The sequence below is a fragment of the Henckelia pumila genome, chromosome 1, assembly GCF_033568475.1.
Source record: "Henckelia pumila isolate YLH828 chromosome 1, ASM3356847v2, whole genome shotgun sequence".
Lineage (NCBI taxonomy): Eukaryota > Viridiplantae > Streptophyta > Magnoliopsida > Lamiales > Gesneriaceae > Henckelia > Henckelia pumila.
Genome location: NC_133120.1, coordinates 116789510 through 116807304, shown reverse-complemented (window position 1 = coordinate 116807304; position 17795 = coordinate 116789510). Strand labels below are relative to the sequence as shown.

General features: G+C 33.8%; 1 protein-coding gene across 2 annotated transcripts; it reads right to left on the bottom strand.

The window, feature by feature from the left end:
- Positions 1 to 1222: 1222 nt before the first annotated feature.
- Positions 1223 to 17556, bottom strand: LOC140890202 (amino-acid permease BAT1). Of its 2 annotated transcripts, none has more exons than XM_073297968.1 (8): positions 17362 to 17556; positions 16676 to 16936; positions 3581 to 3599; positions 3284 to 3503; positions 3023 to 3204; positions 2173 to 2462; positions 1970 to 2099; positions 1223 to 1689 (listed from the first exon to the last, which is right to left on the bottom strand). In XM_073297968.1, the coding sequence occupies exons 1-8, from the start codon at positions 17484 to 17486 to the stop codon at positions 1342 to 1344; spliced, it is 1575 nt and encodes a 524-aa protein (XP_073154069.1). In that variant the 5' UTR covers positions 17487 to 17556; the 3' UTR covers positions 1223 to 1341. The 2 variants fall into 2 exon arrangements, with proteins under 2 accessions (XP_073154069.1, XP_073154061.1); XM_073297960.1 differs by lacking the exons at positions 16676 to 16936; positions 17362 to 17556 and adding exons at positions 4350 to 4610; positions 4756 to 5204.
- Positions 17557 to 17795: the final 239 nt, after the last annotated feature.

The window sequence follows — 17795 nt, the reverse complement described above, 5'->3', positions numbered from 1 at the left end:
CTTGCCAAATTAACACTATCAAAATTAACACCACTCGTGTATTTTGAATACATGATTGGAGGCTGCGTTTACTTAGTGGGATATGATTATACATGGATAAATCATACTAAGATTATTAAAACGAGTTTAATGGATATATAATAATAATGGATAAACGGTAATATGTTTACTTCGAGTTATTAATTTTAACATTGAAGTAATGATTGCTGAACAAATTACAATTTTACCCTCCACCTATTATATATAATCTTATGTTTACTTTTGTATTCATAAAATTTGGATTAGATTATTTTTGAAAATTTTAAATTGGGAGAGGGTAGATTAGATTATCTATGAATTTTTTTTTCAAAAATAATGATAAGGATGAGTTATATCTAGAAATATGAAGGATGAGATATCACGTCAAATATCGGCCCACTTGCCCTAGAAGCTTCTGCTGGATGAGACCCTTCGACTGGTTGTCCCTTGGTGCTTCACTTGACATCCTTTGGCCTTCGATTTCTGACCTTCCACGTGCCCTGAGAAACTTCTGCTGGATGAGACTCTTCGGCTGGTTGTCCCTTGGTGCTTCACTTGACAACCTTTGGCCTTCCAGCCTGTGACTATCCACCTACCCAATGTGCCCTTATAAATAGAGGCAGCATTCAGTCCTTCAATACACACAATTTTTGAGCCCCTAACTCCACTCTGCTCTGCTTCTTTTGCTCCGTCGTGATAATGTTCAGGTACACTCTCGGTTCGCCAGTGTAGTTCCTTCGTGCTAGGTTTCTACAAGGTTTCTCCGCTGCTGCTCTGCTTCTTTTACTCCTTCATGATAATGTTCAGGTACACTATCGGTTCGCCAATGTAGTTCCTTCGTGCTAGGTTTCTACAAGGTTTCTCCGTTGTATCATGGGAGACAAACGTCCGTATAATCCTCGAAGCACACTCAGGAGGGGACGAATCTGTTTAAAGAAAACTGTACTAGTTACAGGCCTCGGTTTGCTTAACTGTTTCTTTACTCGTTCGGTTTATACTTTTTAGTATTTGCGTATTCGTTATACCACTAAATTGTTATACGATAATTCTTCGTTCTTATAATATTATTTCTGTAATATTCGCGTTTTGAGTCTACATATTTTAAATAACACTTGTTTATTTATACTCCCCCACCCATAATTCAGGTTTGTTTGTGTATTTACACATTAAAAAAAATGATTGGAAATGCAAGTTTTACCGAGAAAATTCCAATTAAAATAATTTGATATAATCAAAGAAACATAGCATAGAATGATAGAATAAAACAATTACAATTATTTTGCAGTTCAATGCCAGAAGATTTCAACCTATAATTGAGCTACTTCAGCTACTTATATTTGTAACAGGACCTTTAAACCAGTGCCTAGCACTGATAATCCAATAAGAGACTGTAAGAATAAGTAGACCTCCAACTGCTACTGGAGTATAGTTGAGAGTCTCTTTGGTAATAGGGTAGGCGACCGGCAAGGAGAAGAGAACAGATATTGTTACCACCCACAAGACTGCAATCCAACCAACGACGTTGCCATATCGTCCCAAATGGAAAGGTCCGCGAACAAATGATTTTCGAGCCAAAGTCACTCTAAAAAATATTGGCAATGCATAGGCTATGTAGAGTCCAATTGTGGCTATTGATACCATGGCTTGGAATGCTACTATGCTTCCAAGTGACTGCAAATAATATAAAACCAAAATCTTATGGTGTGCCGGAAGAAATGTGAGGAAGAAAAAACATCAGCGATGAAAGGAAACACTAAACAGGGCTTGGTAGCGCAGTCACCCACTCTCTATCACATTGTCTCGTAAACTAAACATGATTATTCCCAGTGTATTTCTTGTGATGACCAATCTCGTTAAGATATATATGGAACCACTTTCAGTATTCCCTACGTCTGTATCTGATAATATTATTGTATGCGAAATGCTTAGAGAAAAAAGAGGTCAATCATACCGTCAATGCCATGCAAAACGCTATAACAGCTGACAGCCAAACTGCATATACGGGCACTTCTTGCTTGTTTACTTGATGCCAAAATTTTGACCCCGGCATGGCACCATCTCTTGAGAATGCATAAGCCATCCTGCAAAATTAGTCCAGATTAGGTTTGTATAACAAAATCACTGCTTGTAAATGCAAGAAAAGAGTATTTTTACCTGGAGTTGCTTGTAATTGAACTCATGCCACAGAAAAATATGGCAACGGCTACTATACCAAGGCAAATAATTCCACCAACACCACTTCCATATCTACTCTTGAAAGCTTGGTAAAATATTTCAGCAATGGCATAACCACCAGAAGCATTTTCTGTGCTCAAAAGATTTGGAATGTTGGTTACCGCAAAAGTGATTCCGAGTATATAGCCCCAACCAACGAGTATGGATATTCCAATTGAACTTATAATTCCCTTCGGCCCATTCTCATCAGCATTCTTGGTCTCCTCAGTCTGGACACAGAAATCATCACAAAAAATGACTGCTTGGTTCAATAAGCACAAATATTGTTCTGAAGCACCGAGTTAGCCGCCTCCCAAAGAAAATTCCTCTGAAATTTTTAACATATTCAACAATGTGTACTACCCTCTTCAAGTTGCAGGCCACCACAAACATTTGTTCCAACAAGACAAAATAGCCCAATTCAAGTGACTAATTTCAGATACATTTCAAGGTTGAGTAATCCAAGTATTAAAATGAGATATTTAATATTTTTTAACCACTGGTTATTCTCCAACACGTGAAGGATATTATTTTTTATGGAGCTTTGCACATGAAACCTTTTTTCCTATGAATTGGTAACCTTACAACTCAAATCATTGCCTCCCAAAAGCCCTGTTCTGATACAACATTGAATTCAATGAATGACAACTTCATCAAATTTTAAGCTGTTAGAGATGTGAGGCAATTATGTGTCCATGAAAGAAGTTAAGTATCTAGATAACCACAACTCAAAATGGTCCAAGTGGAGACATATTATCAGTATTTCGAATAAACTAGCAATGGAACTCACCATATGTGCAGATGCATCATACCCTGTTAGCGTATACTGACTCATGAGAAGTCCGAGAACAAATATGTACAGCTTACTGCTAATTCCTTCCCCGTTATCTGTGTTGAAGTGAGTAAAGACAAACTTGGCACTGGCTTTCTCAGTTGCAACCAAGGGAATGAGGATCATAAGAACAAAAACACCTGAAGTTACGATAAAACACAAATAACTGAAAAAATACTTGCTAAATATCAATACAAAGTTTTTCACAATTTTCGTTACCTAACACGTTCCATGCAGCAGCAAGTTGTCCAAAGAAGGATAACCAAGTGATAGGAAGACTGTTTAAGATAGCATGTAAGAATAATATTCCACCATGGATTAAGATAACTACGTACTTAGAAGCCTCGTATCCTCCTCCATTCTTTCCACCTGTGCTGAGGAGAATTATTACCTGAATCAACTGGGCTAGAGAATAATCTACACTCGTTGTAACGGCCCACTGCAAACGATTAAATTATAAATGATTAACAACTATCAAGGAACTTTGAGATGTAAAATGAAAGTGCTTAAGACTACCTGTCCAACAATATTGAACCTGCAAAATAATGAAAAATTCAATTAGGATTATATCAATTATGAAGTATGAATTAGATTGCACGGGTAAAAGATATTCCTTTAACACGAGCAACATGATAAACTCCACTATAAGTATTATTGATTAAAGCTCAATGTAGACAACTAAACTTTCTTTGCAATACATATCCTTGAATCTTACTATATGCTTAATTCTTAAATGTTTATTAAGTAAAATCAGGTAAATGATCTATCATCCTCAGTGCAAACAATTACCTAGGATATACAAATAAAAAGAAGTTCAATCAAGCTAATGATCCCACCAATTATACAATGCTGCAAAAACAATCTAGAAGATGTGTTTAATGCGAGTTAAATGAAGAAAATAAGAATAACAAAATCCAAGCTAACACAACAATAGATGAGAACTAGATAACTCAATAACCCAGGAAATGGAGCATATGGGGGTAGAAAGAGACCAAAACTTTGGTCGCATTGCTCTCAGAAAGGCATTTGATTGAGTATATAACTCATGAAATGCAAGGACAGTCGAATGATAGCACGTCCAATCACAGGCATCCAAGAAAGTAAAAACGGGCATATTTTTGTACGAGTAACTATAACAAGACAACCACCTCAAACTACTATAAACTACAAGAACCACTAATTATTGCCCTAATATGAGAAAAAAGACACATAAACAGGAACGTTTTGATTAAAATTGGATACCAGTGGACACCCAAAAATGAAACAAAAGTTAAAATTAATTTACCATCCAGTGATCCATGAGGCAAAGGGTGCCCAACCGGGGCCGGCAAGCTTTGCACTCCAATAATAGAGTCCCCCAGAGGTAGGATAAGAAGAACAAATTTCGGCCATGGATAAACCAACACTCAAGGTGAAACCACCGGCAATCAGCCATCCATAAACCATTGAAACCGGCCCACCATAATTCAAGCCCGTATTATACAGTGTTGTCACACCAGTGAGCACTGAGATTATGGAAAATGAAAACGCAAAGTTTGACAACACTCTGCACTTCCCCAGACAAAACCCACAAAAAATCCATAAAAAAAGCAAAAAACAAAAACAAAATCAGTGACGAAGAAATCAAGAAAACCATAAACAAGAAGAAATAGTTTCTGGTGTTGGATTGGAAACAAGGAAGACAGATTTACGAGAGGTCACGCTTGAGTTCTTGTTTGTATCCAAGCTCGTGTAAACGTGCATGTCCTGAATCAGCAGAATCACGGGGTTTTGGTGGAACATGTGATGGAATAATAGGCTGATCGTTCTTTCCTCCTCGCTCCCACCCCATTTTCTCCTCCTCCACTTGTCTTCTTCTACCCTTTCTGAGAGAGAGATGGATACCGAGGTGATGCTCTTTCAACGAATGAAATGAATCACACTCGAATCCAAATCTCTCTCCCTATTTTCTTTGAATGAATATTCCAAAGATCTTTTTTCTTGCCAAGATCAAGTTCAAATGGGATTGCCCACATGGGTGATTAGGTGGCAATCTTGCAAGAAAGATACCATTTTGCGTGTGTTGTGAGGTGAGAAAGCAAGCGCTATGGTCAAGGGAGGAGGCCAGCGGAAGAGCGAGGAATGGGGACTCTGTTTGATTGGGACATTATTAGAGTCATCGGCTCTTTCTTGGCCGCTAATATGTCCTACAACTTGGGATGCGTGACCGTACACAAATGCTATTTTATTATTTTAATATATCAGATGAATTATAAATCATCTATTATCCATTAATTAATCGTTAACAACACATTAAATGTGAATTTTGCAGTTGCATGATATTTATTTTCATTAGTAGTTTACACATCAATAAAATGTCTAAAATTGCTTAGTCAATAATAATATAAAAGTCTTCAAACTTGAAGAGTTGAAATTGAGTAGGTCATTAGGTGCCATATATGATTTGACAAATGATCCTTTTCACATATTTGTTTGTGTTGTGTAATAATCTGAATGAGTTGAGGGTATTTTGTATATGTTTATATTTATATATGTGTTATCATATGTAATATGTGGTATGTTGGAACATGCTATATATTAAATTCAGGTAGATTCTCTACTCTCTAGTTAAGTTTATTGTTATTATTATCATAAAGTATAATCCCTCCAAAAAAATCATAAAGTATAAAATTAGGCATTAAAGTTGATTTTCTAATTTAATGAATCTATAGTTGACCATAGACATATGGTTGCATCCTACTAAATATCTTTTGTTAGAGTTTTCCTTTAAATTTTAATGTATGTAAATGGAGTCAATACATGCATCAACTAAAATTTACCAATTATTGTGTGTGTGTTATTTATATTTATATACTAAATGAGACCCCCAAAAAAACACTAAATCAACACTATGAAAAATGGATTAATATCAATTTGTTTCCCCACAGGAAAAGTCGAGTCAACTAAAGATGATAGGCTGGTGTGGGGAAATCCAATGCGTGTTTCATATGCTTATTAATACAAACCTTTTTTTTAGAAGAATATATTTTAAATTTTTAAAGACATAAAAGATGTATATAAATAGAAAAAATATATATTTTGTTGAAAAATATATTATTATTATGTTGAATATTGAATATTGAATGTTGAATATTGAGTTGTAAAATGTGGAAAATTAGTGTGTGATAATGTTGATGATGATGTTTTAATTTTTGGACTAATCTCAAATGTGGATCTATAAATAGGTCTTCATTTGTGATGAAAAATACAATTGAAGTTGAGAGAAAAATATTATAAAGTGTAGAGTTTGATATATTTTGAGTTTTGGAATATTTACTTTTTACCGTAAATTTTTACTTTTTCACAACACGTTATCAGCACGATCGCTCGAAGGTTCTCTATATTTTCCGACGATCCAAAATACAAGAAGAAGTCAAAAATATTCAACAAGTAAGAATAATTATTTTATTGTTTATTGTGTATATATTTAATATATATTATCATGTTATAAAAAAAAATTAGTTTTTAAAAACTTGTTATAAATCCTGGGAGGATGTTAAGACGACATCCCACACTCCCGATAAGGGATACGACAAGTATAAAAGCCTCTAAGGTTTTTAAACAATAACGTGATATGATATATGTATATATACTAACTATATCAATATATAATTTCATGTTATTATATAAGAGGTTGTCTAGGACACTGACCTTATAATAACGTGATATGATATATATTTTATTGCGTATATTTAATTATGATTATCATTATACGCATCACATGATTATCACGAATTTTTATTCAACACATAATCATTTTTTTCTTACCCTCAACGGTCACAAACGGTCATAAACGGCTAGTTTTTTGCCTATAAATATGTTCACTCAAACTCATTTTCAATCACACCAAAATTCATTCTTCATCTCAAAACATTCTCCTCGGTTTTTTTTCGAAAAAAAGAAGATGGAGTTTTTGGCTTTTCTAAGGATATTTTTCATAACGACTATGATCATCATGTTCACGAGTTTTGTACTCACCAGCGATTTTCCACCACCTATTTTTTCTCTATTTGTATACGCACTTGTAATCTTCGTTTATCCATTATTTTGTATTGTCATATTAATGGAAATTAACTAATAAAATGTATTGTTATTTTTCTAGTACCACCATGTCAAATTTGGCAAAGATTGAATTCGTTGCGCTCGATATCACTGGAAAGAATTATATGCCATGGACTCTCGATGTAGAAATGCATCTTGAGTCATTGGGTCTAAGTGATACCATCAAAGAAATTAATATATCAACCTCACAAGATAAAGCAAAGGCAATGATTTTCTTACGCCGACATCTTGATGAAGGGTTGAAATGTGAGTATCTCACAGAAAAAGACCCAATGATTTTATGGAAAGGGTTAAAAGAAAGATTTGAGCATATAAGGGAAGTGATACTTCCGACCGCCCGTGATGAATGGAATTCGTTGAGAATCCAAGACTTTAAAAAAGTCAGTGAATATAATTCTGCAATGTATCGAATAGTCTCACAATTAAAATTCTGTGGACTTGAAGTCACAGAGATGAAAATGCTTGAGAAAACATTTTCCACTTTTCACGCATCAAATATAACTCTACAGCAACAATATAGAGTGCGTGGTTTTACGAGATATTCCGAACTCATTGCATGTCTTCTTGTGGCGGAAAAGAACAACGAATTGTTAATAAGAAATCATCAATCCCGACCCACTGGATCAACGGCATTTCCTGAAGCAAATGTCGTAATGAAAAATGAAAATCAAAATCAAAGGCATAGACCAGATTTTGGTCGTGGACGAGGTCGAGGACGTGGGCGTGGACGTGGACGTGGACGTAAAAATGATCGCGGTCGTGGTCGCGGCCGTGGATATGAAAATAATAGAGATAGTTACTTCAATAACTCATCTCAAAAGAACGTCGCGAACCACCCACCAAAAAGGCAGCATGAAAACCCGAGTGAAAATGAAAATCACTCAAAAAGATCTGAGAGTGTTTGTTATAGATGTGGCACTCCAGGACATTGGTCACATATTTGTCGAACCCCTGAGCATCTATGTAAGCTTTATAAAGAATCGACAAAAGGAAAAGGAAAAGAGACCAATTTTGTTGAAAATAGTGACCATTTAATTGGCTCAACTAGTTTCAATGCTGCAGATTTTTTGAATGATTTCGAAGACATTGATTAAAAGATTGGTGGGACTATATTGTAACAAATTTGTATTTTTAATGCATTCTTGTATTATAAAGCATGTTATATTTTGCATTTGTATTGTACTTAATTTTTCTTTATTGCATTTTTTGTGAAGTTTGATATGGAAAATGCTATGAGCAAACATGGAAATAATATCATGGAAATTTGCATACCAGATAGTGGTACAACACACACTATTCTGCGAGATGAAAGATATTTCTTGGAAATAAAACCAACAAAAACAATGGTGAATACCATATCAGGTCCTGTAGACTTGATTGAAGGTTGTGGAAAAGCACATTTTTTGTTACCTAATGGTACAAAATTTCTGATAAATGATGCTTTATATTCACCACAATCGAAAAGAAATTTGTTGAGTTTTAATGACATATACTCTCATGGGTATGATACTGAGACGATAACTGATGGAAATCAGAAATATATGTGTCTTACCACATATAAATCAGGAAAGAAATATGTGGTTGAAAAATTATCAATGCTCCCTACTGGATTGCATTATACACATATAAGGCCAATCGAATCAAATATGGTGGTTAATAGTTCTTCAATATTAACAAATTGGCATGATCGATTGGGACATCCTGGTTCAATAATGATGCGAAGAATTATTGAAAATACGCATGGTCATCCATTGAAAGACCAGAAGATCTTTCAGAATAATAAGTTTCAATGTAAAGCATGTTCTCTTGGAAAACTTATTATAAGACCATCACCAGCTAAAATCCAAACAGAATCACCCATATTTCTTGAACGCATTCAGGGTGATATTTGTGGGCCAATTCATCCACCATGTGGACCATTTCGATATTTTATGGTATTGATCGATGCTTCTAGCAGATGGTCACATGTATGCTTATTGTCAACTCGGAATGTGGCATTTGCAAGATTAATGGCTCAAATAATAAAATTGCGGAATCAATTTCCAGATTATACAATCAAGAAAATAAGACTTGATAATGCTGGAGAATTTACATCCCAGACTTTCAATGATTATTGTATGTCAATGGGAATCACTGTTGAACATCCTGTAGCTCATGTTCATACGCAAAATGGATTAGCTGAATCATTGATTAAACGTCTACAACTGATTGCTAGACCAATGATTATGAAAACAAAACTCCCTATTTTTATATGGGGACATGCAATTTTACATGCTGCGGCATTAATTCGCATCAGACCAAGTGCATATCATAAATTCTCCCCATTGCAACTTGCATTTGGTAAAGAACCAAATATCTCTCATCTGAGAATTTTTGGATGTATGGTGTATGTGCCTATTGCACCACCTCAACGATCAAAAATGGGTCCTCAAAGAAAAATCGGTATTTATATCGGTTATGATAGTCCATCAATCATTAGATATCTTGAGCCTCAGACAGGCGATGTGTTTACAGCACGCTTTGCTGATTGTCATTTTAATGAAGAAATCTTCCCAGTGTTAGGGGGAGAAAAGAAACACATCGAAAAAGAAATCACATGGTATGTACCATCATTGTTACATTTGGATCCAAGGACCAAACAATGTGAGAAAGATGTACAGCAAATTGTGCACATGCAAAGAATTGCAAATCAAATGCCAGATGCATTTGCAGACACAAAAGGGGTAACAAAATCATATATACATGCTGTAAATGCCCCTGCTCGAATTGAAATTCCAAAGAAACAAATTGAAGACACTCATGATGTCATAAAACGCTTGAAGCGTGGAAGACCAGTCGGTTCCAAGGATAAAAATCCTCGGAAAAGAAAAGGCATAGAGAAACACGACGATCATAAAATAGAAAATGGTGTTCCAGAAGAATCTCCTGATGATGAAAATATTCTGTCAGAACCACAAACTGACGAGAATCGTGAAATCTCTATCAATTATATTAATACTGGAAAAATATGGAACCGAAAAGACATAGAAGATATTGATGAGATATTTTCTTATAATGTGGCTTGTGACATCGTAAATGAAAATGAGAATCATGAACCAAAATCTTTTGGTGAATGTAAAACTCGTCATGATTGGGTCAAAGGGAAAGATGCCATCCAGGTTGAATTGGATTCGCTGAATAAACGTAATGTTTTTGGACCTATAGTCCTCACACCTGAAGGTGTAAAACCTGTTGGATACAAATGGGTTTTTATTCGAAAGCGAAATGAGAAAAATGAAATAGTCAGATATAAAGCTAGACTTGTTGCACAAGGTTTTTCTCAAAGGCCTGGAATTGATTATGAAGAAACGTATTCTCCTGTTATGGATGCAATTACGTTTCGATATTTGATTAGTTTGGCAGTGTCTGAAAATTTGGAAATGTGTCTTATGGATGTTGTTACAGCTTACTTATACGGATCACTTGATAGTGATATATACATGAAAATCCCTGAAGGATTTAAGATGTCTGAAGCACAAAGTTCAAAACCCAGAGAATTTTATTCTGTAAAATTGCAAAGATCATTTATGGGTTAAAGCAATCCGGCCGAATGTGGTATAATCGGCTAAGTGAGCACTTGATGAAAAAGGGATATGTAAATGATCCAATATGCCCTTGTGTTTTCATCAAGAAAACAACATCCGGATGTGTAATTATTGCTGTATATGTTGATGATTTAAACATCATTGGAACGAATAAAGAAATTCAAGAAGTTATGATGTACTTGAAGGAAGAATTCGAAATGAAGGATTTTGGAAAAACCAAGTATTGTTTGGGTTTGCAAATCGAACAAAAAGAATGTGGAATTTTTGTTCACCAGGCAAATTATACAGAAAAGATCCTTAAACGTTTTAATATGGATAAATCAAATCCATTAAGTACTCCAATGGTTGTAAGATCATTAAACATAGAAAAGGATCCATTCCGTCCATGTGGAGATGATGAAGTTATTCTTGGTCCAGAAGTACCATATCTAAGTGCCATTGGTGCCCTTATGTATCTTGCAAATTGCACTAGACCTGATATATCTTTTGCTGTAAATTTATTGGCAAGATTCAGTTCATATCCAACAAAGAGGCACTGGAACGGAATTAAACATATATTCCGTTATCTACGAGGAACGACAGATTTGGGACTTTTGTACTCAAAAGACACCAATCAAAGTATCATTGGTTATGCTGATGCTGGATACTTATCTGATCCACATAAGGCACGTTCCCAAACCGGATATGTATTTACTCGTGGAGGCACCACAATTTCTTGGCGTTCACAGAAACAAACACTCGTAACAACTTCATCAAATCACGCCGAGATTATTGCATTACATGAAGCAAGTCGTGAATGTGTATGGTTAAAGTCAATGACCAAACATATTCAAATATCGTGTGGATTGACAGTAGAAAAGAAGCCTGTAACACTATATGAAGATAATGCTGCATGTATTGCTCAAATGAAAGAAGGATACATCAAAAGTGACAGAACCAAACATATCCCCCCAAAATTCTTTGCCTACACTCAAGAGCTTGAGAAGAATAAAGATATTGATATCTGTTACATTCAATCAAGTGAGAACTCATCAGATCTCTTCACAAAGGCTCTTCCCACGACGATATTCAGAAAGCATATATACAACATTGGGATGCGCAATCTACGGAATATGTGAAGAATCACTCATGTTAACATGAGGGGGAGTTTACGTGGCTGCACTCTTTTTCCCTTACTATGGTTTTTATCCCACTGGGTTTTTCCTAGTAAGGTTTTTAACGAGGCAGTATAAAACACGTAATGAATACAATCATCATATCACGGTCATCATCACAAGGGGGAGTGTTGAAAAATATATTATTATTATTATGTTGAATATTGAATATTGAATGTTGAATATTGAGTTGTAAAATGTGGAAAATTAGTGTGTGATGATGTTGATGATGATGTTTTAATTTTTGGACTAATCTCAAATGTGGATCTATAAATAGGTCTTCATTTGTGATGAAAAATACAATTGAAGTTGAGAGAAAAATATTATAAAGTGTAGAGTTTGATATATTTTGAGTTTTGGAATATTTACTTTTTACCGTAAATTTTTACTTTTTCACAACATATTTATCATATATTGAAAACTAAATAATCATATAAATATATTCAAAATATTAATTATAGTTATATATATATTTTTAAAAATAAATTAATTAAAAAAACTCTAATATTACCAAAATAATAATTTTAATAAAGTACAAATTTCAAATAATCTTGTATATATATAATAAAATTTTAAACTAAGGTTTTAAAATTAAGAAAGCTAATTTTTTAAAAAAAATAAAAAAATTTGAAAACTCAGTGGATCGATTCCTGACCGATTTTGAACGGTTCTGACCATGAGAACGGTTTTTAGGAGTAATCCGGACTGGACCAATGATCGGTTCTCAGTTGAACCGATCGGTCTGGTCCAGTTTTGAAATCATGGGTCAAAAGTCAAAACATCTATGAAATCAAAGTCATTAATTAATAATTAGTAGGTTTTCTCGAGTCGATTTAAATATATCTATAATAAAAAGTGATATTTTGACATAAAGATAATATTTTTCATAGGTTATGTCAAATAGGATATTTGTCTCATAAAATTATCTCGTAAGATCATCTTATGAGATTTTTTGTGTTATATATAAATATATATGAAATCAAAGTAGTTAATTAATATCTCTTTTACTAATAAATTTTATTTTCTTATTATTTTTTTGTGGAATTCGGATCAAGACTTATTTTGTGGATGAACACCCACGAGACTCGACTATTGGGTTGAGGGAAGGATGTTTTCACTGAGAAGCAAAAAAATTTGCGTGTTAAAGGCAATCATGGAAAACTTTTGTTATACCGTAACACACCAATCAGATAGGTATGTTTTAAAAAAAAACGGTCACACCGTTTCACATGGCGTGACTTAAAAAATTTCATAAGGTCACGCAACTGAAGTGGCGTAAGTTTATGAGATTTAAAAATGAAAAAATAGTTCGATAACACTTTTTGTTAAATAAGATGGTATAATAATAATAATAGATATAAATATATTAATTGTAAAAGAATATTGATTAAGTTCTAAATAAAATTTTAATAAAAATACAACCAGCAATGTGTGCACCAAGACGCCTGATAGGAATGTATAAAAAATCCAAATGGCGTGAGTTAAAAAAATTTCATTAAGTCACGCTATTTGAAGTGAAGCGTGACTTTATGAGATTTAAAAATGAATATATTACAAATAATAATAATAATAATTGCCATTAAATAACTTTAAAAAACAGTTCGATAACACTTTTTGCTAAACAAGATGGTATAATATTAATAATAATAATAGATATAAATATATTAATTGCAAAAGAATATTGATTATGTTCTAAATAAAATTTAAAAAATATATATATACAAACAAGCAATGTGTGCACCAAAACACTAATTAATTTAAGGGTAATGCTACATGTACATGAAGGGTTACACGTTGGGTTACACAATGCACTTGAAATCAGTGTTTTCGGAACCGGGCCGGACCGGCCGGTTCGACCGGGAACCGGTCGACGGACCGGTCTGGTCCGACCCAAAAAACCGGAAAACCGATCAGAACCGATCAAAACCGGTCAAGAACCGGTTGGACCGGCCAAGAACCGAAAAACCGGTTCAACCGGTTAGGTTTTTCGAATTTTTTTTATTTTTTTATTTTGAAAATTTAAATTTTTTTATTTTTAAACCTTAGATTTAATATTTTTATATATAAATACATTATTATTTGAAATTTCTACTTCATTTAAATTTTTTTAAATAATTATTGGTTTTTTAATAAATAAATAAATTATTATTTAAATAATTTATAACTATAATTAATATTTTAAATATATTTACATATTTATTTAGCTTTTAAACTATGTTAAATATATATTTTATGTCCATTTATATAATTTTTGAGTTTTTTAAATTCCAAAATATATTATTTATCATATTAAATTATATAAACGGTTTTTCGGTTCGACGGTCCGACCGGTTGGACCATTTTTTTAAGTAAACCGATTCGATCACCGGTCCGGTTATGAAAACACTGCTTGAAATTACATGATTATCCCTGCACTTTTTTAGGAAAAAATCTTTCAAAAATGCATGTAGGAGAATCATGTCATTTCAAATACATTGTGTTAACCCAACTTGTAACCCTCCATGTACATGCAACATTACCCTTAATTTAATAAAGTTGATAATACTTTAATAACAATGTTAGAATCAAGTGCTTACCACTATACCAACAGTTATAGTTGTTAGCCAATGTGCAACTTTATTTTTTTATGCTTGTGACAACACAGATGGGTCGGGTTGTTAAGCTCATGAGTCTAAAGAAGTCAATGTCTTACTGCTTGTGTCGTCTCATTTCTTTTGAGATCGGTCTTATATATCCTTTTCCTACCGCCGTGTTAAGCCATTTCGGAACGTGGCATGCATGCCTAGAGATCGGAGCTCCCGATCGTTGACTATAAATAGGTCATCTGAGACTCACTTTCAACTTGCCAATTCACAAGTTTTCCTTCCCTTTCAGTCTACATTGTGGGTTTTGGCCACTATAATTAAGGGTTGGGCGGCAGCAAGATGCTTCCGGAGGAGTTGGGGCCTTCGACAGCAAAAGACTGACGGTGGACGTAGGTATAGTCCAAGATCCATATTAGAATTTGAGAGTATCTATTAGCTTAGTTAAGACTTTTAAATCAGATTTAATGATATGTTAAATATTGACTTGTAGGCTTGGACCTTAAACTCGAGATTTCTAGGACAGCCTTAGAGAGGTACGCAAATACTGACTGAGATAGCCAGCAAGTATGCATGTTTATATGTTGCATTTTATGTTTCATGATCCGTGTTTTACTATTTTATGTTGCATATTTCTGTCGGCATGTTACAGTAAAACTATAAAATCTTTTTGATTGCCTTAAACAAGAATTTTTTTTTAATTCTACAATCAACAGTGAAAAAACCCGTTGAGTTCCGGTTGATATAATTTAAAGTCTCAAACTCAGTTTAGAATTCGATATCTTATGTAAAAGTTTGGATCTTAATATCAAATCAACTATAAATCCCAAGCGTCATTGGGATTTGAAATCCCCCAAAATTGGAACCCCGCAATTTATTATTTCATTGATGATTTACGGACACGAACGGGAATAACAGAATAAGAAGGCAGAATTTCAAAATGTGGTCAATATAAACCTTTTTATGATATTTTAATTATAATATATATGATATGGTCAATTCACAAATCTTTTATAATATATGGTAGGTTCAAAATGACCATCAATATTTTTCACAGTATTCTTATAAAGCACCGTAATTTTTTTAAAAACGATAATACAAAATTATCCTACTTAAATATTATTCTAATGAATTGCCAAAATTATGTCGAAAGCATCTCCAAAATTCACAAACACAAGAGAAAAAAAATTTCCTACCCAAACATTACCTAACACAAAAGATATCACACACAAAAACAAATAACATGGGAACAAGAAGAGCATAATAATATGCACGGAACTACTAATAAGTTAATAACTTGTTGAAACAAAAACACCAATAATAATTCTAAAACATTATAAATGTGGAAATTTGGTCAAAGAAATTGTTAGAAGTGATTGTTTAAAAATCAAGCAAGTAGGCAACTAATTGCAAATGGAGAAAATATTTTCGATACCAATAATAATACTATTAAAATAAATAGAGTACAACTTATAATATAAGGATAAAATCTTCCATCATAATGGACCGTATCAAGAAAATCCAAACGAAATATCATTCCTCGTGCGTAGGTCGATTGAGACCCACACCCCAATCAATAATAGGACAACTTCACAATCCCATAAAAAAGATCGACTATCCTAATACGATATTCAATTATCCATAGCTAATTTTGATACGTGAGATTTTACACAGCAAATAAATAAATAAAAAAACTCATATAAGACGTAACCAAATTAAAATTAGAGATTTGAATCTTGCACGAGGAAAATACATTTCTATTAATATCTCCTTAACTGGAAATTGAGTGTACTCCACATGAGCAATACATTGACCACGTTGAAGATTCAATAAGAGTAGGTCTCTGAGAGAGTCTCGCATATCTTTATCCGTGAGACAATCAACTCTACTCATATTTATAATAATAAGTAATATTTTGACACAAAAAATAATATTTTTTTATGAGTGAACCATATCTGGCTCACAAAAGTACCCGTGAAACCGTCTCACATGAGTTTTTGCCAAAATATTCGTCTATTTGTATAAGGATGGAAATTGGAAGTCGAAACAATGTCCTAGTACCATCATTTAGGTGTTATTTCCCAACTCTAGAGATGCTCTTTAACTTTTACGTTGACTCAAAAAACAAAAAGAACATTTTAAAAAAAAAAGAACAAACTTTCAGAAAAATAAAAGAACAAAGTAAATTACCAGCCAGTAAGCCAAGCTGCGAATGGGCCATATTTAGTCCCGCAGAGCTTGGCGCTCCAATAATAAAGGCCGCCAGAAGTTGGGTAGGCAGAGCAGATCTCAGCCAAAGATAGGCCCACTATTATGGTGAACAAGCCCACGATCGGCCACCCGTATACCATTGTCACGGGCCCACCAAAAGATAGGCCTTGGTTGTACAATGTCGTTATCCCAGTGATAACTGATATTATGGAGAAAGTCACAGAAAAGTTTGATATTGCCCTGTTCCAACAAGTCAAAGAAAATTAAGTTATCACCGGCCCCGGTTCCCGCACTATATTTTTTGATGAAGGAAAAAAAAAATTAAAGATAACACGACTATTTTTTAGTACAAAAACTTGAATGGTCGATATCTTTAGTATGTTATATTAAATAATATTAAAAAAATATTAGTGGGGTAGGCTGATTCTGGGTGCAGGATACGGATCAAAATAGTGCTCTGTGGGAGAAAGCATGAGATCCTAGAATCTTCTTCAAAATCAGAGAAAGGGAAATCAATAATGTATGAAAGTTTAACTGAACAGATCGATTCCATATCACAGGTCGCATCGCATCGATGAATCCAAAAGTGCCAATATCCACATTTCCACAAACAGAAAGAGTGGGTGATTGAGAGAATAAATTGAGATATTGAAAAGAGTGTTTACGAGAGGGTGCGGCTGAGCTCTTGCTTGTAACCCAGCTGATTCAGTCGGCGGTCGTCGGAATCCGGCAGCGGATGATAATGATACAGAGCCGCCGCGACCTCCACCGCCACCGCCGGAGATTCCATTATCTCGGTACACAATTATTTATTTGAACCACCGAACAATCAACGTTTCGTTGTTTAATGCAAAGTCTCGGGGAAAGAGACTAGAGTCGATATATAATTTGTGGTTTATGATGTATATTTAAAGTTTATTATATAAATAAACAAGTGGGGCCATATGTTTGTATAATATTTTTTTTAATATGATTTATATTCAAATAAAATTAATATCAATTTATTAATGTAGTGTTTGCAACGTTTAAATATAATTGATTATGAATTTTTTTCTCATAAAATTATTAAAAAAAAATTTATATCACTTATTTTTAAAAT

Bases quoted from the DNA above. Each gene is read 5' to 3' on its own strand.
- LOC140890202 (XM_073297960.1), bottom strand. From the start codon at position 4,895: ATGGGGTGGGAGCGAGGAGGAAAGAACGATCAGCCTATTATTCCATCA. The intron at 3,205-3,283 runs GTAACGAAAATT...TCGTAACTTCAG, and splicing joins TGCTGCATGGAACGTGTTAG to GTGTTTTTGTTCTTATGATC. The intron at 2,100-2,172 runs GTAAAAATACTC...CTAATTTTGCAG, and splicing joins TCAATTACAAGCAACTCCAG to GATGGCTTATGCATTCTCAA.